This window comes from Syngnathus floridae, chromosome 2 (genome assembly GCF_059516105.1).
Source record: "Syngnathus floridae isolate MCC-2025c chromosome 2, RoL_Sflo_1.0, whole genome shotgun sequence".
Taxonomy (NCBI): Eukaryota; Metazoa; Chordata; class Actinopteri; order Syngnathiformes; family Syngnathidae; genus Syngnathus; species Syngnathus floridae.
Genome location: NC_142414.1, coordinates 10,691,238 through 10,710,611, shown reverse-complemented (window position 1 = coordinate 10,710,611; position 19,374 = coordinate 10,691,238). Strand labels below are relative to the sequence as shown.

The 19,374-nt window shown below is 42.6% G+C and overlaps 3 protein-coding genes and 1 long non-coding RNA gene across 4 annotated transcripts in view; 1 reads left to right on the top strand and 3 right to left on the bottom strand.

Annotated features, from left to right (window-relative positions):
* LOC148401700 (cyclin-T2-like) lies at positions 1-7,473 on the bottom strand. Its single transcript, XM_088369349.1, has 9 exons — positions 7,245-7,473; positions 6,704-6,785; positions 6,494-6,622; positions 5,535-5,595; positions 4,812-4,874; positions 4,000-4,045; positions 2,023-2,186; positions 1,879-1,949; positions 1-1,808 (listed from the first exon to the last, which is right to left on the bottom strand). The coding sequence occupies exons 1-9, from the start codon at positions 7,400-7,402 to the stop codon at positions 804-806; spliced, it is 1,779 nt and encodes a 592-aa protein (XP_088225475.1). The 5' UTR covers positions 7,403-7,473; the 3' UTR covers positions 1-803.
* Positions 7,474-8,247: 774 nt separating this feature from the next.
* On the top strand, positions 8,248-16,048 carry LOC148401698 (transmembrane protein 163a). Its single transcript, XM_088364648.1, has 8 exons — positions 8,248-8,836; positions 10,063-10,182; positions 13,255-13,298; positions 13,373-13,464; positions 13,620-13,716; positions 14,755-14,866; positions 14,948-15,089; positions 15,164-16,048. The coding sequence occupies exons 1-8, from the start codon at positions 8,644-8,646 to the stop codon at positions 15,222-15,224; spliced, it is 861 nt and encodes a 286-aa protein (XP_088220774.1). The 5' UTR covers positions 8,248-8,643; the 3' UTR covers positions 15,225-16,048.
* Positions 10,413-12,580, bottom strand: LOC148401699 (uncharacterized). The gene is made up of 2 exons (XR_015854863.1): positions 12,153-12,580; positions 10,413-11,833 (listed from the first exon to the last, which is right to left on the bottom strand). It is a non-coding gene; the product is annotated as an uncharacterized LOC148401699 (long non-coding RNA).
* A 1,313-nt stretch (positions 16,049-17,361) lies between the features above and the next one.
* The window catches only part of mgat5 (alpha-1,6-mannosylglycoprotein 6-beta-N-acetylglucosaminyltransferase), a 30,260-nt gene continuing 28,247 nt past the window's right edge, over positions 17,362-19,374 (bottom strand). The window contains exons 15-17 of the mRNA XM_088364625.1: positions 18,997-19,071; positions 18,736-18,893; positions 17,362-18,635 (exon numbers count right to left, since the gene is read on the bottom strand). Coding sequence (XP_088220751.1) covers positions 18,437-18,635; positions 18,736-18,893; positions 18,997-19,071 — 432 coding nt within the window. The 3' untranslated portion in view covers positions 17,362-18,436. The remainder of the gene's footprint in view (positions 18,636-18,735; positions 18,894-18,996; positions 19,072-19,374) is intronic.

The following is a 19,374-nucleotide window of genomic DNA, read 5'->3' as shown; positions in this document are numbered from 1 at the left end:
TCACTGTAACATCTTTATTTGGGTTCCCAATACACAAATTGAAGAGGAGTCTGCTTTATATTCCAGGAGACAGCAAAGGCATTGACCAACAACTTTAAATGTTAACTGCAGTCCTATTTACACCATCTTGTAACAGACACTGTATTTTCAGACAATTCCATGTATCACAAACCATGGAGGGTGGTGTGATTCGCAGTACAATCAAAAGGCCTCTTGCAATTTCAGTCGATGGAGCAGAAATGCACTTTTCACAGACTTCAATCAACTTCAATTGTGGATCTAAACTGGGCCTGCCCGTGGAGCTCAGGTGCTGCTGTTGGGCGATTTAAACAAACAAAAAATAATAACTACAACAGAAATAGAGCAGACTGTGCCCCAGGGAGGTACCAAGGTTCTATATATTGAATGAGGCGGTGAGTCTCCAACACAAGCAGGTACTGAAACCCAAAGATTTGATCTTATATTAAAAAAGTTCATGACCTGAGATTTTTAGTGGAACATTGGATAAAAAAACAACAAATTAACTGTGTAAACTGATATGATGGCTGCAAGCACTAGCTATGCGGCTTCCCTTTGTTTTAAAACTTCAAACATGCACATTAAATTCATAAAATGAAAATTTGTCTGCCACACAAAGCTTGATGCATATGCTGTTACATTCGACAGCTTCACAAGAACCATCAGCAGTGTGGGCGACGAGAAATCTATATAACTTAAGACAAATAAAATCCTTTTTTCATTTCATTTTCTTTTTTAAAAGTCTATTCAATGTGGTAATACAGTCGTGTGGACAACACTGGAGGTTATAAGTTCATTCCTTGGGCACTTAGTAAAGAGTCCAGCATGTCAAAAGTGTCTTTGTAGTCGGTGTGTTGGCCGTTAGCCGTTAACAGGCCATTGGTACCATCGTGGCCGTGATGCTCAATCATCCTCTGGCTGCTATCCGAGTAGTGGGCAGAGCTGATGGCCGCCTTTGAGCTTCTGCTGCTCTTGGACGAGTGATGGCGGTGGTGGTGGTGGCCCCCATCAGGGTGAGGCCTTTTTCGAGAAGAGCCAGAACCACAGTCACCGGCGTGGCTGCTCGGAGGTCGCTGGGATGCCGAGGCGACGTCCGCCCGGCAATTGGCGCTGAGGGAATACGGGTGGGAGTGAGCGTGTTTGGAGTGGCGGTGGCTCGTGTGCTCCTTGTGCTTGTCCTTGCTCTGATCAGAGCCACCGTGACGCTCTGATGAAACTTTGATCCTCATCTTTAGCTCCTCGCTAGTGGCCGAGCCGTTTTCCGCGAAAGAACTGGGCGCTCGAGTCTTTTTGGAGCTCAATTTCTCTCGTCTAGCATCGCCCGACTGGCCACCCGGCAGTGTCTGACAGCGCTTCTTGTGATGATGCGAGGCAGCGGAAGGAGGTGGCGTGTACATGTCTGTTCCAGCCTCCTCCTTGATGCCATTCTGCAGAGCCAGCTCCGCCGCATGTTTCTCTCTGTACTTTTCTAGAGTTAATACTTTCTGCGGCCGCAAAAATGGTGCCGCATTTGCCGTCAGCTGCTGGGGTTTACTAGCAGAGCCACTGGCCGTTTTGTGTTCGTGTTTCAACAAACTGAAGTCCGAATGGGGGGGCTGCGAGAATGAGTCACTGAGTGGCTGGTAGGAGGCATAGGAGCCTGTCATGGCAGCGAGGGACATTTCTGCAGAGTCTGAGGTGGAGGGGAAGAAGGAGCCGGAGACACCAGGAAGGCTGTCTAATGATCCCCCCTGGAATACACCGTCCACAGCAGGACCTTCCGTCTTTGGCTTCTTAGCAGCTTGAATGGCCTGGAAGCAAACAAATCAATATGACGCAAAAGAAACCTGGAGCTAAAGATGTTTGGTAAACGTCACATACCCTCCAGTTGCGTATTCTCTTCAGCCTGCTGGGCGTCTTCTCCAGGATCTGAAGAAACTCGTGCGTGAGCTCTGCAAACACAAACAGTGGGATCAGGACCCGGCTCCCGGACAAACCATTATGAGAACGGAGCGGCGCCTTCACCGTCCAGCAGCTGCAGCGTCACCGTGCGGTCCACATACTCCCACCAGTGCTTGCCGTCGGTCGACACGGGGATCTCCCAGTTGGACCACTTACACGCCAGGTGGATACAGACGCAGGCAACCACAGTGGGACGATGCTGCAGGCAGAACGTGGTGAGGTGCAAACTGTAGGGAAAGACGACAACAGCAAGGAGAAGAGACAAAGGTCAGCACACACAGTGCTTTTAAAAGACCACATAATCAATCAGAGCAATACAGCTTTCCACCAAACAGAACACTTCAGTTTGCCATACTCAGTAGGGGCTTGTGTCCATTTCACAGGGTGTAGTGTGCCAATCAATAACTAGCTTCGTGGTACACAACCATATCTACAGATTGTCAATATTTACAAATTTTAAAAATGAAATGGTGAAAGTGTACTGAAGTAAACCAAACTGTGCTGTTTTGAGTGAAAAATTCTACATCACATACACAGGCCCTCACCTCAAACTATAAAATACGTTGCTCAGTGCAAGTACCTTTGTGGCCTTAGATTTTGACTTAAAAAAGGGGGTAAAGCTCAATGTTAAAAAAAATGTTTTTCAAGCAGTTCCTCCATTAAACAAATCCACGGACATTTGTTGGCCCGGAACTAAATATGTGGAATGTGAGGCTGTGAAACAAAAGCCTTCTCTTCCTATACCCACAATCCCAAACTCCACTGCAAACATCCTGTCAGCAAATCAGTGAGAAAGCCTCCATTGGAAAGTGGACCAAGGCACTAACACTTGCTGCTCCTCCATATAGAGGTCTCTTGAGCATCTGATGAGGATGCCTCTTTGGAGAGGTTACAGACATGTTCCACTGGGAGGAGCCCCCGGGGAAACCCCAGGACAGACTGGAGAGACTATGGCTGTGTCCGAATGTCCACAGTTATCCGCTCATCTGCTATATTGTCCCACATCACTAAAACTATTTTTCTCCTCATTCCATTATCAGATGACCACCTTATGGGTCATGACCAACCGACGCAATAAGATCTATGACAATTTATTGTGAATTAAAGAAAAATATTTAATGCTCCCTATACATTCAAACACCCCAACAAAATGGCGTGAACCCTTAACAGCGCACTATACGGGACATAACATGCACATTCGGACACAGCCTACGTCTCCCGGGTGGCTTCGGCACCTCCCTGAAGAGTTGGATGAAGTTGTTGGAAATGCGATAGTATGGGGATAGCTGCTTAAGCTGCTGCCCTGTAACCCGACCCCGAATAAGCAGAAGTAAACGAATAGAGGGAAGGAAATAATTAGGACATTCAGCCAAGTCAAGAGCAAATTCCCAGTCAATTATAAGCATTACATTTTTTTTCCCATCAACAAATGTCAATATGCTGTTTTTTTTTGTCAATACTCGCTTAGCGACGACAATCTTACAATACAGGACAAGAAGGACATTATATCCAATATGTCCTAAAATCAAGACTAAAGATGGCCATTAACTCGTACTATGAGGGCCGATTTCCCACAGCATTCATTTTGTGCGTGTGCTATAAAATCAGTTTCACGTCACCTTGGAACAAAACTGAAGACCAAATGGTCTTACAAGACATTCATGCTCCTACAGAAGCCACATTCAGTTTGCAGTATAGTTTGGTGGGTATATGTTATTCAATTTGGGATTAAGAAAGAAAGTGTCCCAACAACGGTGGTGCCTATACTCCTAAAAAGATACTCAGGCTACCATCTGAGTGTTTTTGACCTATGCACTGTGTACCAAACAATGAGAGGTAAAGGACATCACTACATTCCACGCTATGCATTCAACCCCCCTGTGCCAAAGCCCTTGTACAATACACCGCATACGGCAGCCTGGCTGGTTCTGGATTCCCAGGGTCCAGGTGCACACAGGGTGATGGACACAGGAAGGGGTCCTGCAGGACATGAAGCTATAGTGTGCCATTAAAGTGCAATAATGGGAACAGGATAATAACCTGTTGGTAGCCATGAAATAGGAAGTCTGTGCCAAATCCTTGCTTGCTGTAAAAGGAAGGAGAAAGTTGGTTTTAGAAGCCAGTTAATGGGTTGCTTGCTACAAAACAGTCATGGTCTTTGGGGGTGTCACGGTTTCACTTTCACGGACTCGTGTCCACTTAAAGAAATGAACCTTCACACAGGTCATGTAGAATTCAGTTCAAACAAGCTCCGGTGGGCTGGATCTGCTCGTGCGGTTCATTTAGTTAAATGCGAAAATTATCACCCAAATGCTGGCGCGCGCCAAACAAGTGGGTCATAAATGGCGGTCTTTGTCCACATGCCAGCAAACTCTAGTATGGGTTGGTTAATTTGAGGTCAAAAGCGCAGAGACTAGCCTTAAAATGACATCACAGCAACAAAATGTGAGCCCCACACCCACAATTTCATCTTAGCTTGTAAAATAAAAACAGTACACTGAATTGTTTGGTATTTATTAATTGTGAATTTATGCGTAACCTTATGAGGAAAAATAGTAGTTTGACCATCAGGTGAACCAGACCAAACAAATACTGTTAATAAGCCTGAAAGTCTTTATCCAATGCAGATGAATCAAACGCCTGAAACTCTTTATCCAATGCAGTTGTGAGAGTAAGTAACAGCATTAATAACACCAGAAACTGTGACACCCCTCATAACGTTTAAGTCACAAGTCATGCAATTGCGGAAGACAAACTCCGTTCCCAAATTTTACCTGCACTAAGAAAAACATCACCTTCACAGAACTCAACCAGAAGCTAAAAAAAAAACAATAACAATAAAAGCACTTTACCTCGTACTAGCTGGGAGCACCTCACAACATCTGTGTGTGGATGATCTACAGTTATTTCAAAACCTGTAAACATGACGGCGAAAGGAGAGACATTAAAAAATGGAGGTTTACATTTGTTGCAGAGGAAACACATATTGCGCATATCTCTTACTAAGGTTGGTCGATATGTATTGAGCCCTGTGATTGGCTGGCAACCTTTTCAGGGAGTCCCCTGCCTACTGCCCGATGACTGCTGGGATAAGCTCCAGCACGCCCGCGACCCCCATCAGGACAAGCAGAACAGATAATGGATAGCTATCCAGCTATGTGAACTTTCCACGCCAGAGCTGCATGAGGCTCAGGCCAACCAACCACATACCTCCTTTAAAGTTTGTTGCTAAAGCCAGCATTTGACAATCTCACAGAGAGGGAGAAGCACGCAGGCTGTGCGATGTGATATAGGTTCAACACATTGCTGTATTTTAAATGAAATTATTAATCGCAAACGTTTATGCTGACAATTATCCATGTTTTAATTAAAATAGTCTCATCCCACATCCTTTAGGGTTTGTATTTTACTTTGTCTGTAAAAAGATTTTATAGTTTTCACTGAGCCCATTGTAATATTCTTGTTGTACTGTTATTATCAAGATATCTGACATGGGCATGGAGGTATAAAATGTATTCATATCGCCCAGAGCTAGTCTGAATGTGTGAGAAACAGCGATGGCGCTTTGAGCTCACCCAGGGTTTGCAGGACGATGGTTTCCAGTATTCCAAGCTCTTGTGACTGCTGATGGAATGCCTGGAAAATGCCAAACTGTCAGACTACACAGGTCTGCTGCATGTATCATCTTCATGCTCTGTTCTAGGTTACGCATCAGATATTTCCCTCAATGCAACAACTATCTGTTGTGAGAAAATTGATTCTCTGATGGGAACAGCTGCGATTCCCAATTATCACGAGGCACACTGATGGTAGATGGAAAATCCTCAATGAAGAGAAAATATATTTAAAACATGTTTTAAAACAGCTTAAACTCTGCCTCATGCTTTCATCAATTTTAACCCATTAAAACATTTTATAATTATCAGCAGCTGTACCATCTGCCTCAAAAATGAAATAATATTTAAAACCACGTTTGCAGCACCCAGAACCAATGTTTGGCCACTTCTGTGTATCCACATGGATCGTTGTAGCTGTGGACACAATATTCCTGTATGGAATGTCCATAGACATGAAGATGCCCAGAGTGTGTCTCTGCCTGCACACTCACTTGCCCTCGCTTCTGCATGCTCTCGCAACACTTGTGTGCACATCACACCAGTCGTAGATCCCATACGACCCGATATTCTGTTAATACTTTGTGTCACTGCCATTATTCCTCACTGCTGACATGAACAGTGGCAATTGGGTTAGTCCCAAGACTTGAGCTGTTGGTTAATGTTCGACTCGTCCACTAGCTTTACTGCTCATGATTGAGGAATGTCGCATTACGTCACCGGTACCACAAGCTTTTATTAGCAGCAATATTCAGCGGTCAATGATTTCCGTAAGAAAATACGGACAATACGTAACAGTTGGCAGCTCTGTAAACATGAGATGATGGTCTAAATCATCTGAGAAGTTCAATTCCATTTAGAGAAGACAAAATCATCCAAGCGTGGCAAAACACAGCACACAAACCAGATGTCATACTCACACTGCTTTTAGTGTCGAGGGCAGGCTCTTGGGGGTTTATGCAGGCATGAGCTATTTTAATGACGTGCTCCAGCTTCCGGGGCTGCTCCTCAACTTTAGCTGCTAGGAACAATGTGGTTTGGGAGATAATCTACGATAACAAATGTCAGTCCGTTAATGTGTTTTTCCACACTGCGGGATCTGTTATCAAAGGGCTGAGGGCAGTACTCACGTTTCGGTGGAACTTGGTGAAAGAGTGAATCATATAAAATCTGTGCATGTATACTATTGCGGTGTTTATGATCAGTTGAGAGCTGGGGGTACTGTTAAGGGGGGATTTAATGACGACACCAAAAGGGTTACAACGAACACGTTCGTGCTAAACATTGAGTAGTGGGTGGCACTTGTACATATTAAAACACACTTCAATTACCATCCTGAGAAACAGAAAAGGGTTTCACTTCACTCCAAGGGTGAATTTAACTACACGCGGTCCAATTCTACAGCAGTTTGTTTCAGTTAACAAAGAAAGGTAGAAAACAAAAGCTAAGCTAGCGTGAAGGCCCAGACGCTACCAATAAAATGGGACTAACAGGTTTGCTGAGAGACCATCTTGTGTATTTATCGAGCAGATATTTGCCAAAGGCCAAGTAAAAATGTAGAATAATTCATTTTTATATATGTCGCAAGTAAGAGTGAGCAGCAAACCAAATGCTAAAGCTAACCGAAACCCGTCGGTTCTCAGGAGCGCTTCAAAGAGGTTGAAAGGATACACGTTGAGCCTCTGGCCGATATCTTGGATTAGGTTGGCGGCTTGTTGTCGGTAAGAAAGCTCCCTGTCAGCCTCGATACCGCAGCGTCGAGACGGCGTGTTTTCAAGTTGCTCCCGGGTGAAGAGCCATTTCGTTGAGGGTCCCCGGTGCACCGCCATTACGCACCAACAACCAAGCCCGACCGGGAGGGAGCTAGGTTGACTGGAGCACCGGAAAGACGTCAACAAAGGCCGGAGCAGCTTACAAACCGGTACGCCGCAAAATTCACAGCGCCCACTAGCGACTATTTTTGCAAACTGACATTTCAAACTACTTCAGCTTGTTCGTGGCTATTTTTTCCCCTGCAGTTTTCGTTTTTCTTTTGCCGTTTGCAACTGATAGTCCCTAAATGTTTAACCAATATCAGTTCTTTTCACTTGTTTATTTTTCGGGTTATTCGATTTTTTTGCGCAAGATCATGTATTACATAGCTCAGTACTAGTACCAGGTTTTGCAGGTATGTTGTCTTTTTGCAGCCAGCAGAGGGAGCTACCACTTCCTAAATTGAAATGTAATTCTTAACCATGGGTCCACTTGGGTCCATGAATGCAGAAAATAGACCTCATAACCGAAATACACCCTTGTCCATAAATAGATTAATTGCGTAATCTGGTAGTAACCACAAAGGAAATCTTGTAAGTGTTGGATGTAAAATTAAAACAGTTAGACACAAATTATCATTCCATCCAATAAATTATAATGGGATTTAAAATTTTGCATGGTTTTCACTTGGCTAAACGTGTCCACGATAAAACTGTATTTTGATATGCTGTATTTAAAGAAACTAAGTTTCAACTTTAAAGAACTGAAGAAATAAAATCAGACAAAAATCTGTTGTTAGATTTGAAATGGATGGAAAATGTTCTGCAGCGGTTAGAAGGAGTCGTGCTGTATTTTGGTTTTAAAATTTTGGGCGTGTTATGACAAGTGGCGACGTGACGTGAAGTATCACGCCCCACGAGGACGGATCACTATGGCAACTGGTGCCCACCCGCTGGGGTGGGTCACGAGGACTTGGTCAGTCTGTGTCATTAGTGGCCATGTGATGTTTTATCACCACGGCGCCACTTGTGCACCCGGGAAGCGCAGTCGCTTTGCTGCATGGGACAAAGCACTTTCATGCCGTTTGGGTTGTTACAAATGTTAGTGTTGTCTTGTGATATGTTTTCCCGTTTTTGTCAGTGTACAAATCAATTAAACCGCGGATTGACCTTTAATTGAAACCGTCTGTAAGGGTCACAAATAAGCATTGAAAGTGAGGTCCTCCCGTCTCTCCTCACGGTCCGCCTCCGTCCACCTTTCTCACGCGGGTGTGACATTTTCTGAGCGCCACATAGAAGTCGCATAGCAGCGCGGCGACATGACGGACCCCAAACTGCCGGACTCGTCCGCCGCCCCGGACTCGGTAGCAGCAAAAGAGCCCACGGGGAGAAACGATCAGTACCAACAGACGGACTCCCCCAACCAGCGCCACCAGGCCAGCAACGGCAGTCAGGGAGAGCTGATCAAGATGGACCAGGAGATGAGGATTACCGAGAGCATAGAAGACGGAGGTAAAGTTGACACGTCACTGTGCGTAAAGGTTAGAAACTTGTGCCAAGTGGAACGCTCCACTTTGTGCATGTACGGAATAATTTGTCAACTATATGGATTCACAGAATATTTCATTTCACATTACACTATTATAAAATGCTCAGAAAATGTCTGTGCCTTAAAATCTATAGTGTAGTGAGGCCAAGTGGTTTTCCAAAACAAATAAGTTTTATTCCTAAAGACTATATTCAATGCCAGTTTTTGCATAGATTGAATATCAACACGTGCACATTTGGGGGGGGGGGGGAGGCTAAATTTATATGGTTTCAGTGAAATGTATATAACAAAAAAATAAAACAAACAATTCTAAAAGGTTAAATACAATTGGATTGCATATAACAGCCATCCATCTCCGCTTCTCCTCACAAGGGTACACCCTGAACTGGTTGCCAGCCAATCGCAGGGCACGCAGAGACAAACATTCACACTCACACCTGTGGGCAATTTGGTGTGCACAATAGGCCTACCATGCATGTTTTTTGGAATGTGCAAGGAGTACCCTGAGGAAACCCATGCAGGCACAGGGGAGAACATGCAAACTCCACTCCTAACCCTGCACCTCTGAACTGTGAGACAGATGTGCAAACCAGTGCTCTTGTATCTAACAGTCAAATACAACTAAACTGTATATTAAAAAAAATAACTGTACTCTAATTATACACAGTGATTCTTTCACTTACCATTAAAGGGAGCCTGCTTAAATGAAAAAATAATCATCGTCTTTAAATTGACATATTTAATAATCCGTCCAGAAATCGGTTATTGTGCAATTTATCGCAGTATTCAAAGCACAAGACACGGCAGTGTTTACAGAAGTAAATATGGTCCAACGTGTAGAGGCTCATCTTTTTATCATCTAATATCTTTAGAGGAGTGATGCAGGGTAAGGTAGAAATATTTGGGGGAAAATGACAAAACACTTTTCTTTGTCTTCATTGTCATCGTGGAAACATCTACTAAAGATGATGTCATGTTATTGCTGGGCTTAATTGTAAAATTGCATGATAGTGACAAAGGAAATGTGTGACAATGTCAATCAATGTACAGTCAATGTACAATATAATCAAGGTTGCAAAAAGCCTCGCAGGGTGCCATCAGCGTCACAAACAATTGTGAAATAATGAACTGTAAGATAAAAAAAAGTGACCGGCAGCTTGATCATTGTGCCCCGTGATTCTGCTTGCAGGTCTTCTGGAGAGCAGCATGCGCCTGAAACCACATGAAGCACAAAGCTACCGCAAGAAGGCATTGTGGGTGTCCTGGGCGTCCATTGGGGCGACCATCATCCTAGCCATCGCTGCCTTCAGTGAGTGGCCGGTTTCTGAAATCTCTCAAAAGAACTACAAATACGAGGGATCCCATAGGAGAGCTGCACCATATTTTCAAAGCACCATATTTTCAAAGAAAATAATGTTCGGTGTTGATTGACACTATAAGAAATGTATATTTAAAATTTATGTAGTTTGCAGTAGTGTAGCACAACACTGCATCATACTGACAGGTGTTTCTAAAATGTCTATTCTCTCATGTACTGTGAAACGAAAAAAAAATAGAAACACAATTTGACATAATGTAGTGCAGCTCAAATTAAATGGCAATGAATGTTGAGTTTACACTGAAGGACTAGTCAGTCAAATCATGTTCCTATTTTCTGTATGATAATTAATTAATTTCCCAATCCCATTAAATATACCCAGGCCAACACATCCTAAAGACCAGACAGCCCATTCCAAGAAAAACAATTTGGTGTATGCTGCAATACTGTGAGAAGTTCACTGATGTGTGTTTATTAGGGACATGCAGCCACCAAGGAGGCGCATGCTAATATACAGACGGGCCAACTCTTTAGCTCAAAAGTAGTCCATTTCACAAGGTGATGATACTACAGTAGGTACTCAATTGAGTTTAAGACTGTTTAAGAGTGACTTGAGGTGACTTGAGTCCTCTTCCCTGGTATTTCGTGTCAATATCAGTGGTGAGCCAAATTTCACCAGTCCGTCCTCCTTCCTACGTCCTCTACCTGGGTATCTTTCCGTCCTCATAATATAAATTATATTACGAGAAAATGAAGCTTCAAATTTGCTTCATGAACCAGCTGTGTTTTTTGACTCCTCTACATGACACTGTTTTAAATAAAGTTGTTTAAGGAATTTCAAGTCGGCGAGCCCAATGTTGAACAGATAGTGCCATCTAGAGGAGTCAAAAAATAGAATCCCCCATTTTTGTCAATGTTATCACTCGTAAATAAAATTTAAGAAAAATCACTTCATTTGAGTCTCCTTTTGATACCTCCTGCATGAAGAAACAAATGACTGCCGCCATTTCTTGTAGTGTACTGCAGGTTGAAAGTAAGTCCACTTCCTGTCTTGGTATGGTTGCTAGAGTGGAAGGTCGGCCGCTCTAACATTTGGCCTCGCGGTCATGTGAAAGTTAAACTGCTGTGTGTGGCATGCTAGACTCCGACCGACATTACGTTATCCCATTGCTGTTTTAAAGGGGATCTCTCGTCTTCCTTGCTGGCCTATTTCTTGTGTGAATTTAGTCTTGTAAAACAGTGTCTATAAACCCAGTTTGGATGTGAGCCAATCACACCATCTGCTACCATTCCTTGACAGATATTTCTCTGTCAAACATTGCACCGTTCACTCATGTGAAACTTGTCATGTGCAGCGGAGCCGTGTTTACTTAATCACACTGGTCTCTTGTACCTCTTGGCATGTTCACAGGACACCTATAATTTTACCGCCAGCTCGTGCAATGTCTTGTTGCCCTCCTTGACAGAATTTAAGCGAGCTAAAATTTTAGTGTGTCTATGCTAAAAAGCCTTTGCAACACTGGAGTTTCAGCAATATGGGAGCCAGTACGCTTGTCAGATGTGACATGCATGTAGTAGGAGCCAATTAACTAGTGACAGGTTCAGCTTGTAGACTTCTTGATGCCATTCTTCCTCTCAGCTCCTAATGAAGGAAACAGGAACCATGAACTGTGGAGGAAGAGATCGACATGACTGAATCCAATCCGCAGCTAATAACATTTCAGGCACATGCATAAGGCCTTAGCCTCGGGGTGGGCAAAGTCTTGTGCCACACATTAGATTTTTTAAAAATCAGACAGATAGGCCAGGTTATTCAAGAAATTAAACTTTTTAAAATGTAACAAAAATGTCAAATGCATATTGTTGAAACAATCATTAATTTTTTAAAAATGTTATTTACAATAAATCAACAACAACAAATTCTTTGATGTGATTAATCAATTCAAGCTCCATGCACGTACCAATAGGAAAACCTCTGCTGACTCCAAGAGCGCCAGATACAAGTCCTGCATCGGAAAAAGATAATTCTCATTTTCAAATTTTGACTTGACTCATTTTTAATTTAAAGTGTGGCTATAGTTTGCACATTCCACAGTAGTGCAGAACAAAACAGTGATGCAGTATGGTTGACTTGATGACAATTCTTTTCCTTAAGACTTTGATCACTAATTGGTAAGCAGGTTGTTGATACTGCCCTGGGTGTGGCAGAAACATTCCTCTATGATGGTAATGCTCAATATATCATGAAACACAGGCAGAAACAACGTGTAGTGAGATTATGAAAGTGAAGGAGAAAATGGAGGGGGAAAATAAGCTCTTATCGTGCGTAGCTGAGGAGGGGTTGTCAGCCCCCCTTGTGTCTCTTACTAAAAATAAACCAGGGAGGAGAGGTTCCCTCCCCACTTCGCATTTGCATCTTCCGTCCTCCTTTGTCTCCTCTTTCAGTCCATTGCAGGTGTGTCAGATGAAACAAAGCAGTGTTTACCATTCACATGTGATTCCTGAAAATCACTGTGCAGAACATTCTGTTTTTTTGCAAACAGGTTTACAGAAGGATCTAACAATAAAATAAAAAAATAAAATAAAAACAAGAATTCATTGAAATGCATGTTAACACTTGTAAACCATCCTCCATCACAACACTCGAGCATTTGCCCATCATCCACAATTCAGTTGATGCAGAAATTAATACCATATCTGTCTGTCCCCATTTTACACAGTATTACTGATGCACTGCCTGACAGCGGATCACAATTTCCCAAACCCTAATGATCCTAGGAGCCAAGTTGTCTGGGGCTTTAAACCTCTGGCAGGTCACCCATGGCAAAAAGGCCAGACAAAGCACAGCTCATAGATCCCTTATGATGAGAAAAAAATAAAACATGTTGGGAACAACATCCTCCCAATTCCTGCGTGTAACAAAAAATAAAAACTAGCAAGATCAGATTAGACAGACACTGTCACAATCGGATTGATTTGTCTAGCGTAATTTTATCTCACTTATTTGTGACTCCAAAGAAAACAATAGTGTGTATTTCATACCATTCTTCTGGTGTTTTTCAGCTGTCTCTATCATGCGACACAGCGCTTCTGCTTTTGGATTTGCTGTAAGTGGCATTTACATGGTTAAAATATCTGAAACGTACACAAACGTTCCTAAATCTTATTTCTTTGTCTCCAGTTTGACGCTATGCTGGATGTCCTGTCCTCAGTTATTGTGCTGTGGCGTTACAGCAATGCTGCAGCCGTCCACTCAGCTCATCGGGAATACATGTGAGTCGCGTAATAAATGTGTAAAGTAAACATACCCCATCACGCGTTTAGGGTTTACAATCTTGCTATTTTGCAGATTTATTTTTAAGAGGTTCCACTATATTTTTTTGAAGTTGAGATTCTGCAATTGATAATGTGCATTTTCTCTACCACAGAGCCTGCATAATCCTGGGTGTGATTTTCATCTTGTCATCCTTGTGCATAATGGGAAAGGCCATCCATGACCTGGCCACCAAGCTGCTGCCTGAAGTGGTAAGAATTGCAACACAAGCAGCAGATGAAGCAGCACTTTATATTTTAGCAGCAGATTGTGAGCTTAATCCTATCTGAAGATGGAGATCTTCTGCTATAAAACACATGTTATTTATTTAATGGGGGGAAAACACACTGCTGGTTTTCTATTTCAAACCCATCTGCTTAATATTTCACCACTTGAGTCACACTGGAGCGGAGGCCGGTCATTTCTTGCATCCAGCACGGAAGCGTTACTTCTTGGTAATAAGTACTGCGCATCTTTGTTCGACATTTCTAGAGGAGGTCCTAAGATGAACACATTTGTTAAATAACGGGACATGCATCTGTGTTATAACAAACACATTTTCACCAGATGATCGTGTTCTTAGCCTGTGCACGTCCTCAAACAGCTTTTCTACCCAGTGACAACTAAAAAAGACAAACTCAGAAATCTGCATGAAATAATAGGATTTCACTCTGAGCAGAACCAAACCATGAGATATTTGTGGAATAGCAGGATTTATACAACCGCAGGGCACAGAAATCTCTAGCTAAAGATTATCCTCACTTGCTGATGCTCCTTCGATTTAGCTTTTTCAATTCCACAGAGGATTTTTTTTTGCTGTCCAAAGTAAATGTCAAAGCATAATTCGCATTCTGTGCAGAGCTTCTATGTCACACAGTCTGTTCTTTTTTCTTTTGGGTAGTATTCTTCTCCCTCCCGTGGGCCCAAATGCCAACGCAAGCTTGGTGTGTGTCAATGTGTTGAATTCCAATGTGTTAAAGGTCACTTTTGGGGCTTGGTTTGAGTTCACGTACAGACTAAGAGCAGCTTAGTGGAAGCTCTTATAGTGGAATACAATCAAAGAATACGCACAACAATCCTTTTACTACTGTTTGAATTGCAGCTGTAATGATTTGCACAACTGCCTTACGGGTGAGAGGTCAAGCGTTAGAATTTTGGCTCAGGGGCAATCAAATCTCAATAAAATAGTACTTAGTTCAGAACCCTGAGGAATGCCGCAATTGCACTGTCAAACTTTCCTTTCCCGCTAGGATGACTTCCTCTTCAGTGTCTCCATTGTCAGCGGAGTGGTCTGCATCTTACTGGCCGTGATCAAGTTCATGCTTGGAAAGGTGCTCACGAGTCGGGCCCTCATCACGGACGGTACGCCAGTTACACTCGGGCAGAGCAGACAGTGGTTATCAAACAGCAAAAGCAAATAAGCTGCTTTGTTTCTTTTTGAAGGCTTTAACTCTCTGGTGGGGGGCGTCATGGGCTTCTCCATCCTTATCAGTGCAGAAGTGTTTAAGCACGAGCCCATGGTGTGGTACCTAGACGGGACAATAGGTGTCCTCATTGGCCTGATCATCTTTGCTTATGGAGTCAAGTGCGTGTCTTTCACACGGTTCCTGCATGGCTTTAAAAATGTCTTCACCTTGTTGACCTTCTTTCTATCTGCAGGTTACTGCTGGACATGATCCCACGAGTGAGACGAACCAGAAATTACGAGCGCTTTGAGTAACGTCACACTGTCTGGCTCATAGTGGAGATGTTGACAAGGAGGGAGGGACTGACAAGAGGAAGGGGCCAGTCAACACAGCACCCCCTCTCTGCAGAATTTGTGTGGCTGATACCGCTCCATTCAATTCTTTAAACTGCATTGAGAATGTTGACTGTTTTAGAATGCAATCTACTCTACACGATATCAACTATCGTTATGAGGTTGATCAAGACGGCTCCATATTTGAATAAGATAAGGGGACTTTCCCTAAGTTGCCGACACAAACCGCCACATGTTGTTTTTCCCCACAGTCATCCAAGAAGCCTGCCTTCCTCTATGTGGCAGTAGTCAGTCATGATGGAATTGGGCCACAGCAGGAGTGAAAATGCAACAGGAATGTCAAGAACTGTGCTGGTCTGGTCTTTTCAAAGAATTACATTTCCATGATGGCATCCATGAATATAACTGACTGCATGCACTCTGCTGTTAATCTTTAAGATCATTTGGGAGCTTTTGATGAAAAGGCAGTCGAATCCAAATAGTTTATGCCTACATAAGTATTTTGTATACTAAGTCTAAGGGTACAAAATGTATTTAATTGGAACTACATGACAATAATTTGTATATTATCTATTATTCTGTGCCCGTGTTCCAAATGCAGACATAAGAGATACTTTTGTATGATAACCAACCTGCCGGGCGAACCGCAGTTGAGTTTCAGTGAGTCATCTGTCCTGCTGTAATGTCAAATGATCAACCAGTCTGAGCCCTTTTTTCCACAGAAAAAGAAAAGGTTTATTTAAAAATAAAATCACATCCCTCTTATTGAGAATTGTTAACACAAAGACGCAATTGTGTCCTCCTTTTTGCCAGTGGGAAACATTGCTGCTCTGGATGATACGTGACAGCACCAAAGAATATCAAAACATTGAAGGTCATTTGGACAAAGGACAGATTTGTACATTTGAAATAAAGGTCTGGTATCTGGGCCAATATCCAACGCTTCATTAACCGCGTGCTGCACTCAAATTCTCATCAGTTGCTTCCTCAAATAAAAGGACAATCCAGTGATTTATTCTCTAAGGATGGAAAGGCCAATACAAATCCCTAATGGATGTTACGTACATTTATTTGATGGACCTAATAAAAACAGTGATAAATAACTTAGCTGCAGATGTGAAACGCAGATCTACATTTAAGCCACGGTGGTCAATGTAAATGGAGAGACATGCATTTTTTTGGAGCAGGCATGGTCAAAAGTATAAGGCAAACAGTAACTCTACACTGGGTGATGACATTACAGCTCACTTGGAGCAAAGCGTTGCAAGCTAACAGTTTAATCCATTGACAGTCACTTCCAGCACCCAGGACAGTTACCTAATAAACTGCTTACATTACAAATGTAAAATGAAATGTATTTAAAACAATATTAAAAGCGATTCGGTTCAATTCACTCGAGGAAAGCAGAACACCAGATTCTGGTGATGAAATCAGAACAAATTCAAGTTGACAGTGGCAGACGAGTTAGGAACTCAACGTTTGTTTCTATTTTTGGCAGGTGATTGAAGCTTGTGATTAGATGGACGTGGGATTGTAAAGGCACATCATGCTCTGTGAAACAGAAACTTATCTGTCGAAAAGGAAGAGGATACAATGATTGAATAAAAAAAAAAAAAACAGTCTGTGTCAGAGGCGTCGTCTCTGGACTCACGTGCAAACCTTGAAAAATCGGCTATGAGCGCCTGCACACTGTCACAGTATAATGAGGCACATTTGCTGCCGCTGCTGTCCTTTTTAAAGGACAGAAATGAGAAGAATGAAAGTAAATGATAAATTGCCAAACTGTCTTTGAGTGATATCAATCAAAAATGGAGCATGTATTATTGATCTAACCCAAACACTGCGCCTTTTATTACTGCTCAAACCAACAGAAGTATACAATGCTACCCTCTGGTGGTCATAAACGAAAAATTTTCTCTTTATAAATAAGACACGCCTCATATAAATAAAGGTCAAAAGCAAAAACAAAGATGAACATCAGTATACAAAATAAATAGAAATTTTACAAACCCATATAAACAGTGTACACTGCTAATAATATTTTGTTAACTTAGGCAAATACAAATGTAGTGCACGTTCATCCACAATGTTTTGGAGGTTGTTTTTTTTTACCTGTTCTTTGAATGCACTGATATCTGCAAGAAAATTGAAATCATTCTGTTGCCATCAAAAGATTTGGGGCTGTTTTGTTTTCAAGGATTAGTGTACAAAACAACATTTCTCCAAGGTTTCCCTGTCTAGGAGGAACATTATTTAATATTTCCATCTCTTGCTATCCTCAGCAGCGCGGTATCACTGATACAGACCACAGTAATCTATTATGTGACATAGTAATAAAAAAATCTATCCATGATTAACCGTGTTCTAAATCCACCAAGATAAAGTCCAGCTTTCATGTGACCCTGAACAGGATGAAAAATATGAATGAATGAATCATAAAATGACAATAATCATAGTCCTGCCGCAGGGCAGTTTTACCTTCAGAAACTGGGGTCTCTGTTTCTGAATTAACGTCGTGAAACCATTTCCTACAACCTACTGGCCTCTATATTCAGCATACGCTGTCGGTCCACATTTTTACATAATAGATAGTTAAATTAAGTGTGCAATTTGCGTGAAGAAAAAAACACTTTCATGGCAAAATATCTGCAACTAGACATTTCAGAAAATGATCATACTTCCAGGATACAAATCTAGATCTCTATACAATAGTTAACTTTCATGACTTTTTGACAGAGGTTTATTACAGTGTAAAACTAGCTGTCTGTTTAGTATGCTTGTTGGTGTTCCAGTGTAAATCTACCTAAAGAAAGAACAGTTTCTAATTAAGCGGGGAACACGAGTAGAGGATGTAAGGAACACTATAGGGGGGGACAGTTAGCTTGCGTTTCTGCCGAAACTGGAGACAAACGGGACGCCACTCACTGATATGTGCTGCATTTTTTTTTTTTTTTAAAGTCCAAGATGACTCCCTTTGTTGATTCAAGTAATTTTATATTGCCGCTGCTCTATTTCCGTAGAGGTGTTTTTCTTTGAGCAGTCGACAAACGAATAAATATATTGAAAACTCACAGTCCTGTGTTTGTCCAAAATGCTTCCCTCAGAGGAGTCCGGTTGGGTTTCATCAAACGCGGCGGCCCTTCTTCCTCTTCTAAGGGTGCGCGCTGCCGCTGCTATAGGCAGGTTTTGCACAGCGCCACCTGGCCCTTCATGTAGTCACGGCAGGGGCAGATGCGCTTTAGAGATTGGTGGGCGCCAGCGCAGCTGAAGAGTAACAGGTCAGACTGAAAGGTGCAGTGGCGACGGCTCTCGCTGTAGGCCGGGACCACTGTGTCAGCGCTCGACTCCACCGTATGGCAGTCCACGCCGAATCTGTCGGGTGAAAATAAAAACTGAGCCTTCTGGTGCTTACGAGTCAACATCACAGAAATGTCACAGAAGTCTAATTTGCAGTTTTGCGCTTATACACCACCTGGCCAAGTCCTTGTCCTTGTTGAGGTGTTGAAAGAAGGACGGCTCGCAGATGAGCTGTTGCTCTTGACACACCTGCTTACAGGAACGCCCTGGTTCGGCCATTTTCATTTGCAACGCACTGAGTGGAGGCCACATCACCTGACCGTGACAGAAGTCCTGACACGACATATGACAATGCGCCCAATCAATCCATGTGAATTGAAGTTTCTGATTTGCTCAGTAAGATTTCTCACACGCGGGCAGGGATTGAGGAATGTACCTGGTTTTCAATGAAGGCATTGACTCTCTGTAGCATCCCTTCACAGGTGAACTCAAATGGCAAATAAGGCTCAATCTGCTCACACAAACACACAAATACAATATTGGCAATATTCCAAGTGTGACAGTGCGGACGCAAAAGGCAGAATGAATGTGGCTCAACATTCTAGTGGGATCTGTTGTATTTTCTGTAACGGGTGTGTGTCTATCGTTCACAATGAATTGACACACAATATGTTCTGTTGCTTCATTGTATTAAGATTCTATAGCGGGTTGAAATCAACTGAACTGTACTGCGATTGGGGCTTTTGAACAGGGCAGATGAATAAGCGAGGCTTTTGTTATCGCACCAAATCTTCCACAACTCATACAGTGTCCT